Source organism: Camelus dromedarius, chromosome 9, assembly GCF_036321535.1.
Source record: "Camelus dromedarius isolate mCamDro1 chromosome 9, mCamDro1.pat, whole genome shotgun sequence".
Lineage (NCBI taxonomy): Eukaryota > Metazoa > Chordata > Mammalia > Artiodactyla > Camelidae > Camelus > Camelus dromedarius.
This window is the reverse complement of record NC_087444.1, coordinates 77,418,761-77,437,063: the sequence shown is the minus strand read 5'-3', so window position 1 is coordinate 77,437,063 and position 18,303 is coordinate 77,418,761. Positions and strand designations below refer to the sequence as shown.

The following is an 18,303-nucleotide window of genomic DNA, read 5'->3' as shown; positions in this document are numbered from 1 at the left end:
GTCTGGAACAGAGCTCTTGTTATGCTTTTTTTTTGTTTTTGGTCCTGAATCTCCTAGTCTAGAATGAGAAAAACGCACAGTTGATGACTAATGATGTGTTAAGTGATTGAATGAATGTGTGTGCAGTTTTTGACATGGAGTAATGTCTCAGATACATTGTTCATTTCTGAGAATGTATACATTCAGTGAGCACATGCAGAAGGTATATGTAACTTGCGAACCATAATATATTTAAATTGACAACAAAACACCCAGCAAAGACGTGTTACCCAGGGTATATGGGGAATGTTGTTCGTTTTTCTCTCTTTCCTACTGCTTAATTATTATTTTTCTGTTTATTATTATTTTTTCAGTTTGCAAGCATGAAAACAAGGGCAGTTTCTGGCTCTGGGTGCTGCCTGGGCCACGCGGATTCCTTGCCCTCTGTTCTTCTGACCGGATTCATCCCAGGGCCGTGTGAAAACCCAGGGACAGCTTGGTGGGGCGGGGTTTCCTGAGGGTTCCTCCTTGGGCTCCCAGAGTGCCGTCCAGTGCCGTCCTGTCCGGTGCCATGGCCCAGTCGGGAAGGGAGTCAGTAGAAAGATGTGCTAAGAGGAAATAATTACTTCATTCATTTTTTATTCAATCAGAACAGAAACAGTGGCTGTCTCCCTCATCCCTCAGTTCCTTGATCTCCCCTGCAGCCCCCTTCCCCGCATGTTCTGATTCTGATCCTCCCCGTGTGGTTGGTCCATTTCCTTCTCCTGCCCCCAAGATGCCACAGACGGCGAGACCTCTCCCTGCTCTCTCAGCAGTGAGAGGCATCACTCCATGTAGGGGATGAAAAAGAGCAAGCTGGGCTTTGGAGCCAGTGCTTGGGGGATGGAGAGAAGATGGGGCGGGGAATTTGATCTCTGCCTTCAAGAACCTTCCGGCCTGTCTTTTCGTCTTTGGGGTTCCTCTCTGTGACTCTAGACATTGCTCTGCCTCTTCTTTCACTGTTGAAACACAGTCGACCCCCGCTGTTTGCAGATTCCATATTTGCCAGTTTGCCTGCTCGCTGCAGTTTCTCTGTAACACCGAAACGAAGACCGCTGCTGTTTTGGTCATTCACAGACATGCGCAGAACTGTGAAAAATGTGAGGGCCTGACTTCACGTATTCCCAGCTGACCTGGAACATAAGGACAGTCCACCTTCTTGTTTCAGCTCTTATACTGTAAATAAGTGCCCTTTCCGAGGTCGATTTAGGGCCACATTTTGGGGTATTTTAGTGCTATTAAGAGTCGTTAAGGTTTTATAGCATAATATTTATCATTTTAACCATTCGTTAAGTATACAACCCAGTAGCAGTAAATACATTCTCAATACTGTGTAACCACCCCCTCTCTATACCTGAAACTTTTTCATCATCCTTAACAGAAACTCTCTACCTGTTAAACACGAACTCCTCCTTCCACCCTCCCCTGGGAAGCTCCCAGGTAGCTTTTGCAGTATTTTTTGTCTCTGTGAATTTGATCTCTCTAATTACCTCATGTAAGTGGAATCATACAGTATCTCTCCTTCTCTGTCTGGCTTATTTCACTAAGCATGATGTCTTCAAGGTTCAGCCATGTGCCAGAACTTCATTCCTTTATATGGCAGCAGAATATTCCACTTTATATGTACACCACATTTTGTTTCTCCGTTCATCTGTTGATGGACCCTTGGGTTGTTTCCACCTCTTGGCTATTGTGAGTCGTTAGCTGCTAAACACATGGGCATACAAATATCTGCGCAAGTCCTTGCTTTCAGTTCTTTTGGAGGTCTACTTAGAATTGGAATTGCTGGGTCAGATGGTATTTTTTTGTGCTTTTTGCTGCTGATTTCAACTGTTTAAAATGCCCCCATGCATAGTGCTGAAGTGCTGGCTACTTTCCTTCCAAGAAGGCAGTGATGTGTATTACAGAGAAAACGTCCTTCAGGTACACGGTACAGTGCTGTTGGCTGTGAGTCCAGTGTGAAAGAATCAATAAGGTGATGCATTGATCAGTTGATGAAAACGCAAGCAGAGTCTCCCAGAAATGTAGGAGCAGAAATGAACAAGATAATCCGGGGTTTGGGGTGACTTTATAGAACGTAACTACTCAAAGAATCACAGCAAAGGATGTCAAAAGTGAACTCCCAGCTTGGAAGGGAGGGGCAGGCATAACCAGCTCTAGGATCTAATCTGGTGGGGGAGGAGTCGGGAAAATTCCCAGCCAAGTGCCAAGTGCATGGAAGTGTTGAGCATAATATCTTCTACCTGACCAGACAGGTTTCACCTCCGCAAGTTCATCTCGAGGTCTCACCCCTGCTCTATCCAGCAGATTCTGGAAAGAATGTGGTAGTGGCATCTGTGAGTTCCTGGTCCTCTCTCTAGGCTTGGGGACAGTCCCAAGAGCCTTCATCAGATGCTAAAGGGAAACTGACTGCCCTCGGGAGCTGCCTGCTGCCCCGCTCTGCTCTGCAGACCCTTCCCTAGTCTGACTGTGGTCCTCCTGCTGGGAAACAAAGGAGGGCAGTGGGGATGGGGGGACGCTCCTGAGGGCAGCCCTCGGGTCTCCAACATCTGCCCCATGAAAACGCATGTGCCAAGAATTAATAATTATAGAGGAGAAAATAGGGTCCCTCTAGAGAGGAGAGCTGGTCTGTTAGGCTCCTAGGTAATCATAGAAGTGGGAGCTAAAGGTGGGAAAACACTTTCCAGGCATAAGACATCTCGGCTTCCAGGTGCCCCTCGGTCCCCCTACCCCTCAGTTCCCCCTCTCTCTGCCCTGTCTCCTCCTGGTGCCTCAGTATGCGAGTAGCCTCAGACTTCCATGTGGGGTTTCAAAAAACCAGGAGTTTTCATTCTATCCAGAGGTCTCGCCACCCCCCCCCCCACAGCCCATCTCATGAGTGTCCCTCTCCTGACTCTGATCTAATTATTCCTTGCTCTGCTGAGGCTGGCCTGGCCTAAGAGGGCTGGAGCATTTGCTAAATGGGACCAGGACAGGGTCAGAGACCGACTGTGGGAAGACCCAGGGGCCAGGGCGGCCCGCAGGAGGGCATCAGAGGAAGTTAGGAGTTGGAGGAGCAGAGGGGAGGGGGAAGCAGGGCAGAGGGGTGTACTCCCTGGCTGTTTAGGAAACATGTAAGAGTCGATCTTACTGATTTAAAAAATTTATCATGAACCTACATCCTGATTTCCTACCCATGCTCCCCGATCTGTCCCTTGGGACTAACAGAGAGTTCTGGAGACAGGGAAAGGGGGTTACAGATGTGGGAATCTGGGGATGTCTGACTGGGGCCCTCAGGGATGACCTGGAGTTCCTGACCTGGGAATTCTGGAAGGGTCTCACCTGCCAGCAATCTTATTCAGGGGCCGTGGAGTCTACCTCTGACATGAGGCATCTTGCAGCTTTCGAGTGTTCAAGTAAAACTTCATTTAAAAAAATATACAGAATTTTAAATACACTTTTAATAAATTTTAAAATATTTAAAAATTACTCAGTTTTAATTTTGAATATCATAAATAGCAATTCATATAACTGATCTCAACCAAGCTCTCTGAGTCCTCGATAATCCAAAAGCCCTGGGGTGAGTCTGTCCTGGTGAAAATCCTGTTCAGATTATGGACAATGTGTAGAAAGGTCATTGAGGGCATAGTTTCCATGGGCAAAGAATATTGTTTCTAGTAACCATTAACTGTGTGTCTCTGGGTAAGGCTCTTCTGTGTCTGTGTCTCAGTTTTCCTCCTCTGAAGACCTGAATTGGTAATCCTTACCTCTGGTGCTGACAGTTTGTTTAGTGTACACACCAGTGGGAAGGCTCCAGCTGTTCCATCAAATAGGATCCTGAGTTTGGTCAGTACCTCCTCCCCAAAGTAGGGGAGCAACCCTTTCCATTTGCCTGGGCTCAGGGGGTCCTGGGATGTGGGGCTTTCCATGCTAAACCAGGAGTCTCAAGAAGACTGGATTGGTTGGGGTCCTTATTTTTATGTCCCTCTGGGGCACCATCTTGTGGGAACCCTGTATGTCCTTACAGTCCAGTCACTACAGGGTTAATGTCCCTGGGACCTGGTTCAGCACCCCAGGCTATGCAGTCACTGTTGGGCCCAAAGAATATTCCACACACACATACATTCATACACACACCCCCACACCCACCCACCCCCACCCCCACACGTACATACAAAGGCAGTGATTACTGGTGGAGACAGGACGTGTTCAGAGTGGACTTGAGCCCCCCCACCCACCCAAAAAAAAAAAGAATGTCTGAGCCTTCTTCCACAGAAATTCACTGGCAGAGAAGCGCAGACTGACTGAGCCTTTTGATGTTCAGAATAGGATTCAGCCTTTGATAAACAAGACAGTAAAGTTCCAAATGTCGATTGGATGTAGTCAACGTCTCAGCCAAGGGGTCTGAGCCCACTCACCTTCAGCTTATGACTTCCAGTGAACCCTGAATCCGCTGAGCGGAAGGTGAGAGCCCACCTCACTGCCCTTCGCACTGCGCGTCTGATTCCACAGGTGCCGGGGCGACTCGGAGCGGCGCCTGGAGTTCAGCACCACGGACAGAGGCGAGGCGGGGCTCCCGCTCCTCAGCGGGGCACCCTCCCCTGCAGGCACTTCTCCCCGCACGGACCAGCCAGTAGTCCCAGTGACGGCAGTTATACTGAGACAGGAAGCCCCTCCCCTCATTCCTCCCCCCACCCTCAGGGCCTGTGGGAACAGGCCCTTCTGTAAATGCTTAGTGGGGACGGGTCAACAGAAGTTCAGGCCAGGACCAGGGAGACTGTCTCCTCTAGGCTAAGAGGACTGTTACTCAGCAGATGGGCAGTTTGTGCCTGTGGGTGAGGGTCTGACCACCTCAGTGCTGCCTTAAACAAGAACAGATGGAGGATGTAGGGGTGTGGCTGGCTCTTCATGCTATTTTTAGCTCCATGTATTTCCTCAAAGTTCAGAGCTGTACACTTTCACTCTCTTTTCTGCACCCAGCTAGCACTGCCTGGACCCTGGGGAGGGGGGTAAGTGGTGGAAAGGGAGGGGACCCCCCCTGTAATATCCATCCCTCAGTGGGGGAGGGGTCATCTGTGGCTGACGTCCCTGTTGCTCCCTCCTTCCCATCCAGCCCAGAGCTCTCCTGGGACAGGGCTGTGAGCTGAGAGTCTGGATTTTCAATGGATAGGGGGAAGGGGCTCCTCACCTGAGAGAAGGAGCTCCAGGGAGTCAGTGGGAGTGACAGCAGGTAGGGGGAGGTGCTGTGTGAGCTGTAGCACCTGTAGTCCCATTGTGGGCTGAGGTCACAGGACTCAAGGTGAAGTTGGCCTGAAAGGATGCAGCTGTGTCCTGCAGATGAAGGTGCTGGGTAGGAGACAGTGACCCCTCCTGGGACAGAAGGAAGGCATCCGACCAGATCTCAGAGCCTTACTGCAGGGTCACGTTCCCTCCCCAGGGCACCGAGGCCCCTGGATGGGCTGAGAGGGAGGGTTTCTTGTACATTCCTGGGGAGAGGAAGGTGTGATGTGTGGAGAGCCGCCCACTCCCCATGCATGCTTGACCCTGAGCTGAGGGACCACTGTCCTCCCCCAGTGAGTTACCTGAGTGCCCATCTCCCCACCACATATAGCCACTCCAGGCCTGGGTAGATGACGTGAGGTTGAGAATTCAGGGACGGGCCTAGGAACAGCCCAATTTGGGTTCCAATTCTTTTATTCCTGCAAAAAGCTTTGTTGTTTCCATTTTGTCGAAGGCTCAGGAGGGGGCTCCAGGGTAGTTAAAAAGCTGCCCAGTGTCTACAGAGAGGGGCTCCAGGCAGGAACCCTGACAACGGGGCCCTTCCCAGTCCGCTGGGCTCCGGAGGCTCGTGGTGGTTCTTTCAGCTGAGCCTTTAGAGGAGAAACTCCGCAGCGCAGCTGGGGCCGTCCGCCCGCGGAGGTGGGTCAGGCGGTCATCAGCTCCTTGATGCGCGTCACCTGCTCACCTAGGACGCGGTTCTCCAGGAAGTCATGGGGGGAGGGCGGGGTCTGTGCGGGCAGAACGCAGGGCGTGCGGATCCCAAAGGGCCTGGTTCGGTTTCTCCTCCGCGCCCTCGGAGCTCCTGTAGCGCCCCGGGTGTCCCCCCGGCACATCTCCTCTGCCAATTCATGGGAAAAGTGGCCCCTGTCCTCCAGAGCCATGTCGTCGCGGTGGAAATAGGAGCCCCGAGAGAGTCAGGTGTCAGTGGCCGGCAGATGCGTGTCGACCTGGCGGTGGACGGCGGCCTCCACCTGGATAGAATAACTCTGATAAACCTGGGAGCTCATGGTTGGTCAGCAATAAGGAGCTAAGCTCAGAAGTGGTGTTGGCTGGTCCGGGAAGCCAGGGATAGATGAGTGGTTGGCTCCAAGGCTGGGAGTGGAAAAAAGGTGGAGGGTGGTCGCAGGCTGGAGGAAGGGGCATCCTTGGTTCTCTTCTGAACAAAATCTGTGGAGGCAAAAGGCAGATCCGAGGGACCCCCAGCACACTGCTTTGGTTTCAGTCCTAACTCTGTTTTTTATATTTTTTGTAGACCTTGGGGATGTCACTTCCCTTTCCTAAGACACTGTAAATGCAAATCTTCTTCCCTCTTCCCTTCCTTCCATCATCCGGACAATCCACCAGTGTTTACTGAGCAGTTACCATGTCGGAGCTGAGATTCCTTCCCTGGACTCATGGGGCTCTGTGTTGACGACAGACAATACAGACGTTTAGACAACAAATACTTTGGCTCTGGTTTTGGTAGGTTGTAGAGGAGGAGAAAATCAGAGGACAGTGAGACACAGGAACAGGTGGACATCCAGCACCACTGTGATGGGTGTGGGGGGACCTTCTGGAGAAGGTGAGGCCAGGACTGGTGGAGGTGAGCACCGGCGTGGTGTGGGACGGCCCCCTCGGCCAGGACGAAGGCGAGCTGGTCTAGGAACTGGAGTAATCAGGGACTGCTGCACCCTGGCCACACAGGGTCTAGTGCACCCTGCACGTGTCCCTGGATTTTGTCCTTAAGGGAAGAGGATAACTTTCAGGAAAGGGAAGTACGTCACACAGCTGTGTTGAGGTGGTCCCCACTCCGCAGGGATTGGACTGCAGGAGGGCTGCATGGTGATGATCAGGGATAAAGCTCCAGCATCAGTTCCCCCCTAGGTGGCGAGTGGGCCAGCATTCTCAGTGGCTTATGAGCATTTCTCAGGTAACCCTTACACAAATCCTACAGCAAAATACATTCACAACTGAATGGGGTGAGTCAGGAAGACTTCTTTGTCATTATCATGGTCTAGGAGGTTTGGAACGGAGTCTATGATGTAAAAAATTGGCTCAAGGATTTCCCCTCAAGAAGACACAAATGTGGTAATAACCCAGGTTGTGTGTGTTTTTTCATGGTTAACGTGGATGAGTTTGGTTTGAGGTCGGAGGTAGCTTTGCTGGCCCCGTGATGTTGGGTCCTCAGCTCATTCTCATCATCAGCCTCCTGGAATGTCAGGTGGAGATACCTGGAATTTACTTGAGGGCAGGCGGAGACCTTGGATGGATTTTTTTTGCAGAGGTGGGGCCCGCGGTAGATCGAGCTGGGGCCATGAGTGAAATACCTCAGCGGGGAGGGAGGTCCTGGTGTGGAAGAGCCCGGAAGGAGGCGGGCGGGGTCGCCCCACGGCCTCCTGAGTCTTCACCTGAGCTCGACCGTGGTGTTGGACCAGGGTCGTGGATGAGAAGGGCTCAGGGACAGGACTGTTGGGTGGGCTCATTGTCGGTGAGGTGGAAGAGACTGAAGAACTGAGGGCTCCTCCGCTGTGCGCCTTGCCTGTCTAGAGGGGCCAGTGGGGCTGTCACAGGACGCATGGCCCCAGGGGAGGAGACGGCTTGGGGAGGTGTTTATAATACTGTCAGCCAACACACAGGGAAACCGCCAGCTCCCCACTGGCCTGGATGTGGCTTTGTCTCCTCCTCTCTGACGGCCTTGTTTCCAGCAGCAGCAGCACCTTCTTATCATCCCACTCCATCGACACCTCTGAGTCATTTCTGCCTCCTGCGCACCTCTTGCCAGCTAGATGTTAACTCTTCGCCTGCTGCTGCGGACCGTGTCTGCATGCTTTGGGCAAAGCACGATTTGCAGACATGAACTGTGCTCTTTGTTTGCTTATCTGTTCATCAGTGACGGGCATTTGGGTTGTTGTCATTTTCTGTCCACTGAGTATAGCTCAGTGCACACACTTCTGTGCACACACTTTGAATATCTGTTTGCCACTTTTTCTTTCTTTCGTTGTGGTGGGAGCACTTAATATGAGATCTACCTTGGGTACACATTTTTGTGCACAGTGCGGGGTTGTCAATGATGGGCCTCTAGTGGCACAGCAGGCTTCTAGATCTGTTCATCTTGCATAACTGAACATTCACCTAGAAGTGGAAGTTCTAGGTCACGTGGTAATTCTGGGTGTCCCTTTTTAAGGAACTGCCAAACTGCTTCCCACAGTGGCTGAACCATTTCATATCCCCACCAGCAATCTGTGTATGTAAGCTCAGATTTCTCCATATTCTCATCAGCAATTGTTATTTTTTTTCAAGTTGTGGTCGATCTAGTTGGTTTCAAATAGTATCTCACTGTGGTTTTATTTGCATTTCGCTAATGACTAAGGCACTGAGCATCCTTCCATGTGCTAGCTGTCCGCTTGTATGTCTTCAGTGTAGAACTATCTACTCATGCCTTTTTAAAAACTATTGGGTCATTTCTTGTTGCTGAGTTAAAGGTATTTTTCACAGTTTAGGATAACTGTACTCTGGTTAGATGCGCAAGCATTTGTTTCAAATTTTATAGGTTGTCATTCATACTGTCGATAGTGTTTTTGATGCACATAAACTTTTAAGATTTGGTGAAATTTAATTCATCTACTTTTTTCTTTTCTGCATGTCTTGTTATTGTCCATCTAGGAAAAGACTGTCAAATTCAAAGTGGTGACTACTTACTATATGTTTTCTGTAAGAGAATGTTAGCTCTTATACTGATCCATTTTGAGCTAATTTTTGGACGTGGTGTGTGTAAGGTCCAGCTGGGTTCTTTTGCAGGTGGATGTCCAGCTTTCCCAACTCCATTTGTTGAAGAGACTGTTCTTTCCCCATTGAATAGTCTTGACCCTTGTTAGAAATCGCATGTGTGGGTTTATATGTCAGCATTCAATTTTATTCCAAACATAAGTGTGTCTATTCCTTGCCGACAGCACACTGTTCTGATATCTGGGGCTCTGTAGGGAGTTTTGAAATCAGGAATTGTGCGGCGTCCAACTTTGCTCCTCTTTTTCAAGAATTTTTTTTTTTTTTTTTTTTTTTTTTTTGCTTTTGTGGGTCTTTTTACAATTACCTTGACTCAGAGAAATGGCTTTTTTTAAAAAAAATCGGCAGAAATGGCCTTTTGGGTCTGATAGGAATCGAACTGATTCTGTCGGTTGCCTCGAGAGTGTTGTCACGTCCACAGCAGTAAGTCTTCCAAGCCAGGATCCTGGGACGTCTTGTCTTTAACTTAGGTCTGTTCCAATTTCCCTCAACAAGCTGACAACGCAAACTGCTGTGTGTGAGTATTGTGATTCTTTCATAAACTCGTTCCTGGGTATATTTTTCTTTCGGCTGCTGTTATGAGCTGACTTTGTCTCCCTAAATGATGTGCTGAATTCATCAGCCCCAGTCCCTGCGAAAGGGCCTTTTTGGAAGTACAGTCTCTGCAGAGTCATCAAGTTAAGACAGGCCGGGGCCTGATTGGTGCGAGTCCTCATCCAGTGTTTCTGGCGTCCTTAGAAGACGCAGAGAAGGGACACACGGGGAGGAATGCCAGGGGAAGGCAGAGACACACGAGGAGGTGTCGGCCACGTGGAACTGGAGGAGAGTGTGGCGTGTGCTGCCACCAACCAGGAGGTGCCTGGGCCAACAGGCACTAGGAAGAGGCAGGAAGGATTTCCCCCTAGAACCTTCAAGGGTTCGTGGCCCTCTGACACCTTCACTGTGGACTTCTCATCCAGAATTGTAAGAGAAGAAACATGTGTCGTTTCAGTCTCCCCAGATTGCGGTAATGTTACAGCTGCCCCAGGAAATGAATTCAAGGTGGAAAAGCACAGTGCTTGCAAGACGGGGCTCTGGCATCTGGCAGGCCGGGCTCACTTCTGGACCTTTACAGTCTGTAACTCTGAGTCTTCCCTGATCTCGGAAGCTCAGCTTCCTTGGGTTGCTGGCTGCTGAGTGCCACGGGGAGGGCATTGGTGATGCCCTCCTGAGGTTGTGACCGGATCCGGTTACCGCATTTCAAACCCCACACAGCTGCCTGCTCCTGGTGTCTGAGGGGGACAGACATTGCTTTGGAGATATTTCCGTGGGGATGCTGTGAGACTCAGCACCACCGTGACCCAGTCCTGGTCCCTGCGGTACCTCTAAGGGACCTGGTATGGATGGGGCCCGTGGGGGGAACACAGGCTCATGTCCAGCATGAGGACAGAAGCAGGGAAACCCCTGCCCTGTCCCCACCACCTGCAGTGACACTTTCTGTTGGGGCATTTGCAATGCCCATGGCCATTGTGCACATGCAGTGATTCGGGGCAGTTGTCTGGTCGTGGCAGGCCAGTGTGCCTGGTCATGCTGGAGCTCAGATCGTCCTCCTTTCTCCAGGTGTCATGGTCACACGCCCAGTGCTGTGGAAATGAGGCCAGCACATCTGGGACCCTCGTGCTGGGAGAGCCTTGGAGCAGATGGGAGCCTGTCTTCAAGGAGCCCCAATTTCTTCTCTTCTCCAGAAGGAAGTTGTGTAAGGGAAGGAACTACTATCTGTGTGTCAGTTATTTCAGAGTTGGTCATTGGAGGCTTTCTTCTGTAGGAACCTCTCCACCCCCCAGATGTCATCTCCATTTCGGATGACAACACCTGGCTTCGGGGATACTGGGTCTGTACTTTGAGCTCGAATCTCCAGTAAGTTTCTATCTGGGAGTGGAATCCAGAGAAACCTGACCTCAGTTGGCAGCTCCCCTGCACAGAGCTTCCTGCTTAAAATTGCAGAGACTGGCGTACGATGGGGACCCGGACCATGAAGCTGGGAGTGAGGGTCCTGTCAGCTGCTCAGGACGGTGGTTGGTTGGATTGGGTTGGGAGGCAGTGGGGCTGAACAGGCAGATTCTTAGGGCCAGACCCATACGTGGTTTAGATGCCTTAATCCTGGGTGTTCTAGGCAGATTACTTCATGAGACTTAGGTCGTCTTTACAAAGGGGGAGATGACCCCCACCTAATAGTTGCATGGTGGGGACTCGGCAGTGGTGGGTGCGCAGCCCCGCCTTGGGCACGGCGGCCAGGAGGCACTCAGAAAGTGCCGGTCTGCGCCGCGGGGTGCGCAACCAGGTAGCGAGCTGGCCTCGTGGGTGGTGAGCTGTGGGATCGGACAGGGCTTCAGCTGGCCTAAGTGCTCTGAAGGTGCCATCTTGACATTTGAACACGGGGACCTGCTTTTACATTTTGCCCACAAATTATTATCCATGCCCGCCTCTACAGTTGTGCTTTTGTACTTGATTTGCTCATTTTAGTTTGTCATTTCCTTGTTATGTCTCAGTTGTGTGGAGTGGAAGACAGGAATCCTTGTACCAGGGAACTGAGAGAGGGGCAAAATTTAAAGAAGTAAAAGGAGAAGGGGGCAGGGGAGGATGTTGGCTTGAGTTACAGCAGATTGCAGTGCGCGTGTGTGTGTGCTAGCGTGCATGTGTGCATCGTAAATTTTTTTTCTGTCTATCTTTTCATTTGCAATCAGCTGTTCATCCATACGTTCTGTGAAATTATATCTGCAAAATCAACTGTATTTCGTACCGTGTCACATGTGAAAACTAAAGTAGGTGTGAAACACGTGGATTCTGTCCTCTGGCCCCTCTTACTCTGGGAGTTGTGTTGGGCAGCAAACAGAAAATTCTAAAACATACGTTTTCCACGATGCCATCTATTATGTTGAATCAATCCTTGGAGGTTGTAGATGAGACAATAGAGAATCATAAATAGTCTGCACCTCATGGAAGGTTGACCTTGAGGCAGTGATGTGTGAGGATGGAACTGAGAGCTGTGGAGGGTCTTGGCTGAAGTAGGCGGGTGGTGAGAATTCCACAGAGAAGAAAGCGAATAGATGAATGTCCGGGGTTGGGAGGTTGCTGGCTGCTGAGTGCCGCGTGGGCTCTGGCCGCCCTGGGATCTGGGCTGGGCTGGCTTCCCTGCGGCCCACGCCGCCTCATTCAGGCAGTGCAGGGCGGGGCGCACGCGAGTAGTTGATGTTAGGTGGGGGATAACAGAGTCAGAGAGAACAGATTCACAGAACGTGACACACGGAATCCCACAGGAGAGGGAACCACTTCTCTCCGCAAGCACTCCTGCCTATCGAGGGCCAAACAGAGGCCAGGCGTCCTGACCGTGGTTCCAGCCAGAAGCGGGTCTGTCTGTGATCTGCAGTCATTGCAGAGAGGGTTACAGCTCATGTTTGAATGAACCCCCACATTTATATTGGTGATGTCCATCTGAGTTCAGATTCTCGGTTTCTGGTATGTTCAGGAGCCCTCATGGAACCAGTTTAAATTCTGCAATGCGTGTCGTCTGGTGTTGGACAAAGAGTGTGTTCAGAGGCCCAGTTTCTTACCTGGGCGGCGGCTCAGGCCGTGCTGATCAGGCAGGTGAGGTCCCGTTGTGTGGCAGACACGATGCCAGCGTGGGATGTGTTTGCTGGGACAGATCAACAGCACTTTGTTGTAAATGCGGTCACGAGTACGGGGTGGCAGCTATCACCAGCCTCCTTCAACCCCACCTCACTAAATTGTACGAAAATTAGGAGAGGCTGCAGAGCAACGAGCACCATGTACCAGTAATGAGGGGCAGACATGAGTCTCCAAGTGAAGGTCAGGAGGGACGCTGCCAGGGCTGCGGCAGCCCCTGTGCCTTCCTCCCGCACAGTGCGATCCGCCGCCTGATGCGCGATGGCCGCGGAGGTCAAGTGGGACTGGGCCTTCCTCTTGCTACAAACTGGAAGTTTGAGTACGTACTGTCTCCTGTCGAGCTTCCCGTACTAGAGTAACCCTGCACGCATACTCACAGGGTTCTTGTTTGTTTATTCCCCGCCACGCTGGGAGACTGATCTGTACGATGGCAGGAGTCTCACTTTGTGACTTTCCTGCCATGTGAAACTCCGCTGCATCGAGCGCCCGGCCGTCGTGCTTGGCGAGACCGTTCTCTGTGACTCTGTTCAGTGTGCACGACCCCGTCACCGGTATTCCCGCGCGTGTGTATCACGGTCATGCACACGTTTCCTTCTAGGCTGTAAACCTGCAGGTCGGGGCTGTTAACTGATCCTTGTTACTTGCTCTCCAAATTGACCGGCCACTGTGTACTTCTGCCCGCAAGCTGCTGTTGCTCAGAGCGCGCAGGGTTTTCTCCCGCGATTGGTATTTCCGCCGTTCCCTCTCTTGCCTCTCTTGTGGATGTGCTAGAATTTTGGCATCATGATTGCACTGACGCTGTGGTATGACTCTGACGTGGAAATGATCTTGGCCTTCAAGCAGCAGGAAACATCCACGCACAATGAGGTAACCAGGGAGGTGTGCGGCATCTGGGTCAGACACCCTTATTCAGGAAGAGCGACTCCATCCTTTACTTCCCAGCCGCCCCTTCAGGGAATTCACATGAGCACCTTGAGGCTGGCCGTGGAGACGGTATTTACACTACAGAGACAACTGCTACAAATCTGCACTTTTTAAAAAGTTGTATATTCTTGAAGCCTGTTTATCAGCACACCACCTGGCAGTCATTTCAAACACCAGGGTCTTCCTTCAGTCTGATGCTGCTTCTGGAGACCCTATCCCAGGTGTCATCTGGTGAGGAAAGAAGGACTGAAGGGTCCGCAGAGGGTTTCAGGGAACAGTTCTGGATTTATGTGCCCCAACTGGACCCTACTATCATCCATTTATTCAGCTGCTTAAACCGTATTCTGTTTCTGAGCGATGGGATGGAGGTCAATAGCACACACCAGTGAATGTGGGCATTAAAAATAAACCAAAATATATTACACGAAAGTGGACCAGGACCCGCAGGTGTGTAAGGTGCGGACACAGCCCTGCCATGTGGCATGTGCCCCACGGCACAGGGGGCGAGGAGCCGGGGCAGTGAGGGAGAGTCACAGCGGCGGGGAGGGGAAGCACCACGGTTTATGAGGGGAAGGTCCTCCCCAGGACTCCCCCGCCCCTCTCCTGCACCCACACCGCGTCTCTCCCTCCACGGTCTCGGCAGGCAGTTCGCGCATCGTCCCCTGCAGACTCTCTTCCAGGACCTCCTGGGCACATGAGACCATTTCGAGGCTCTACCACGCTGGATGGTGCGTCGTTCCCTCTGTGTTTACCTCCTGGCTGCATTGGGCTCTTCCAAGGTCGTGTCGAGCCTGAAACAGCAGGATCCCGAGGCCCACCAGGATCAAGGCAGCCACGCCCATTCGGATGAGATTCCCCACTGTGTAGTCCTGGGGGCGTGAGCCTAGGGATTGCGCACAAAGAGGCCACTGAAGTCAGAGCAGATCAGAATCACCCCACCATCCTGGATGTCCACCCAGGGCACCCGCCTCCCCTTGCCAGGACGTGACCCTCGGAGCCCAGCCCCGTAGCTGAGAATTTCTCTGCTCACCACTTGTGGGGGCTGACGTGTTTTGTGATGGGTGGGTGGTGTCAGCTGCTCCTGAGAATCACACAGTGGGGGTGAGTGAGGAGTCGGGGAGACACAGCCCTTGTCCTGGGGTCTGTGTTGTCGGTGCCCCCAGTTCTCACAGCACAACTGTTACACGGCCCTGTAACGCGCCCTGTCTCTGCCCGGCCAGGCTCCCTCTGTGCTCCTTTCATCCATTTATTCTTTTATTAAATTATTCTTCATGCAGTTAGATATATTAGAGTGAGACATACACACACTCTTGCAAATACCTATTTTCTACAAGTGGTGTAACAGCAACAGGTTCTAAAAGGCTTATTCCTGCCTTCTTGGGGGATGAAATACATGGGAGACCACAACCAACATGGCAACATACGAGATGGAAGATACAGAGTTTTGGACAAATATCTGTAGATGTTGAAGTGGAGGAATAAGTGTGGTGTTTATATATGAGGTATATACTTACCTGTAGATAAAAGATACATATTTACGTGCATTTTTATTGAAATGTGTTACATTGTATATATTACATGCAACACATAAGTACACATGTATCCATGAAACACTGAAGTTACACGTCAACGTGTGCATCTGTATTAAGCTCTGGACCCACGTATAGACTACATACGTGTGTGTGTCCCTATATGGGCAGACACGCAGGTGAGACAGGGAGGAAACTAATGCGTATAGAGCTGGGCGGGTCAATTCCTTGAAATAAACAGGTGGTAAGGAGGCAGGTCTCCAGAAAGGTCTCAGTCTGCTCTTCAGTAAGGAACCAGGCCACGCCTGTGGGGTTTAGAGAGGGGGACAGAGGAGAAGGGGGCTGACATTCGGCACTGAGCGTATTTGAGACACAACAGGGTTTACAGGACAGAGGAGGGAGGCCCCCATCATCGTCTTTCTCTCTTTTTGCACAGATTTGTTTATTTATATCAGCAAGCATTGCCGAAAAGTTCTCAAAAGAGGAGAGAGCAGTAAAAGTGCACGCACAGGAGCAGAGCAGACAGGAGCGCACACAGACGTGCTGTGCCGTCCCCCCCCCCCCCGCGCCCCCCCGGCGACCCTGCCCGGGCCCTGCTGAGTCTCCGTGCACCAGGAGCGGAGCGGCAGGAAGGCCCCCGGGCGGGCGCAGGAGGGCCGTGCAGAGCAGAGCCCGCACACGGGACGCTTCTCTATAGGACAGTGTCCGGGGAGCTGGGACCACAGAGGCTCGGGGTCTGAGATGGAGTCGTGGGCAGGGGGGCTGTGTCCCCCGTAGCCTCTGTGCTGGCCCCGTGGAGGCCGCTCACCTGGCCCGGGGCGGGGTCGGCCTGAGAGAGCCCAGCCTGGGGCTGCCTGGCAGGAAGCTGGGGGAGGGCCTGACCCCCCGGCCGTGAACAAAGCGTATCTTTTGTAGCCAACATCAGAGCAACACTGGAGGGTCAGGCTCTGTCCAGAGGTCACTAGAGATCCCTGCGGGGTGAGGAGGGAGGGCTTCCCAGACACACCTAGGGGAAAGACCAGCCCTGGATTGTAGGGGCTGGTCCCTCCCATAAAGCCTCTCCTCCCTTCCTGGCCCCCAGGTCTCACTGTCTCTCACACTCTGTGTCTCTGGTCCAGTAGCCCCCACCCTCTCACGTGGGGCTTCATCTGAGCAGGGACCCCAATAACCAGTCTGAAGCCTCAAAAGAAATATGGGGCCAGGATGGGACTTCCTCACCTGAGACCAGGAGCTCCAGGGGGTCACTGAGGGATGAGCACACCTGGGGTTTGCTCCTGTAGCAGCCGTAGCATCTGAACGTCCACCTGGGGCTGGGGGGCACGGGGCCCACAGGGAACAGGGCCTGGGTCTGCCCACTGGGCTGTGGCTGTGCATCCAGGGCCCCGGAGGGCTTGTCTTCCCCTTCCTTAGTCAGGATGAACCTGTCAAATCCCTCCTGTGAGCCACACCGGAGGGTCACGTTCCCTCCTGAGGTCACCACGGGGCTCGGCAGGGCTGAGAGGCTGGGTTTGCTGTAGGCTCCTAGAGAGAAGGGGCCGCTTGTTCAGTGGGGCTCACGGCTCCCTCACCTCCCCCAGGGCTGGGCTGTGAGAGGGACACGGCCCTGGGAGCAGCCCCCCTTCCTGAGGGCAGAGCCCGAGGCTGGGACCCCTGAGTGTCCTCTCACCTGTCATCACCAGCTCCAGGGGGTCACTGCGCTCTGACCAGCCAGTGGGGCTTAAATAGTCACAGTGGTGTCTCCCTGTGTAGTGCTCTGCCATGTGTGGGATGGAGAACTTGGCCTTGTCCCCTTGCTCCAGTGGGGGCTGTCTGTCCCAAGGCTCTGTGGTTCCCTCTGAATACAGTTGGAACACCTGGGCCCCCAGGGTCCCCTGACACCAGATGGTCACAGGGCTATTCCAGGGGATCACAGAGCCTGGCTCAGCCCAGATGGTGGGTTTGGGGCGGGTCCCTGGAAGGAAATCAGAGGCTGGGGTCACAAGACATTCCCACCCCCATCCCCCAGCTCTCAGCCCCACAGCCCCCAGCCTCCCCTTCCTTCAGCCCAGAGCTGCTGTTCCCCATCCCCATTGCCCGGGGAGGGGCTGCCCCGTCCCCACAATGAGGAGGTGGGAGCGGGGACACCTGGGCACAGACTCACCTGCCTGCACCTGGGTCCTCACGCCCACACTCAGCCCTGGAAGAGAGGTCCCTGTGAGAGATTCGCCCTGAACCCTGAGCAGAACCTCCGCTCCCCTGAGCGTCCTGAGCCCTGGGGTCTCCTGACAGAGCAGGCGTGGCTCCCAGACCAGGACCGCCCTCCCCTCCTCAATCTCACCGAGACACAGCAGGGCCGTGAGGGTGGGGGTCATGGCGCCTCCTCCCTGTGGTCCCGGCTGTGCAGATGCAGGAGATACAGTGCCCTCAGCACGGAGACCCACAGGGTGTGTCTGCTCAGAGGCTGGTCCTCCCCGTCACGGGGCTGTCACGTCAGCAGCCCCACGGGAAGGGGAACTGCCCCTTCTTGAGAGCCTGGCTCTCGTTTCCGTGACAGATCAGCAAAGAGACCCGCTGTCTTCCTGAGGCGCCCCTTGCAGGTGAGGGTGCCCAGGCCACGCCCTTCCCTCTCAGAGCGTCCGTGTGTGGCCTCCTTCGTCCTCAGCCGTCCATCAGCTCAGCCCTGCGGGGTCCTCACCATGGACCCGGCTCACCTTCACATCTTCAGGGCAGATGCAGGTTCCTGCTGGTCTGCAGAGCTCAGATCAGCAGAGACGCACGTCGAACGTCTAACTACAGTTCAGTGGAGGCCAAGGGGGCAATGAGCACAGAGGAGAAGCACCGGGAAACAAGGGCAGGAAACACGACTCCTCTCCTGGCCCCAGAGTGTGGGTTCATTTCCGTCACTGCCCCCATCACTACTTCTCTTTTTCTTGCAGCAGCGTCCACCCCACCTCCTGGGAACAAGTCACTGAGTCCTCCCTGCCTCCTCGGTGCCCCGTTTTCCTGAGACAGCCTCCTCATCCTGCCGTTTTATCCTAAAACTTGTGAAACGGTGATTTGAGTCGCAGCTCTGGCTTGTTGAAGAAAATTGATTTTTGTTTAAATATTTGTCTCCCACCTGTATGAATTGAGCAATAATATCATAATTAGATTTTCTCCCATTAAAAAA

General features: G+C 52.8%; 1 protein-coding gene across 4 annotated transcripts in view; it reads right to left on the bottom strand.

Moving 5' to 3' along the window:
• LOC105106330 (leukocyte immunoglobulin-like receptor subfamily A member 6) overlaps positions 1-17,839 on the bottom strand; it is a 34,525-nt gene extending 16,686 nt beyond the window's left edge. For 3 of the 4 annotated variants that reach the window (XM_064489786.1, XM_064489788.1, XM_064489789.1), the window contains exons 1-4: positions 17,473-17,839; positions 17,296-17,331; positions 16,822-17,106; positions 16,374-16,676 (exon numbers count right to left, since the gene is read on the bottom strand). In XM_064489786.1, the coding sequence (XP_064345856.1) occupies positions 16,374-16,676; positions 16,822-17,106; positions 17,296-17,331; positions 17,473-17,506 (658 nt within the window). In that variant the 5' untranslated portion in view covers positions 17,507-17,839. Of the gene's footprint in view, positions 1-13,728; positions 14,510-14,656; positions 14,708-16,373; positions 16,677-16,821; positions 17,107-17,295; positions 17,332-17,472 lie in introns of those variants that run through there. The other variant, XM_064489791.1, reaches the window with a different exon arrangement.
• Between the last annotated feature and the right edge of the window lie 464 nt (positions 17,840-18,303).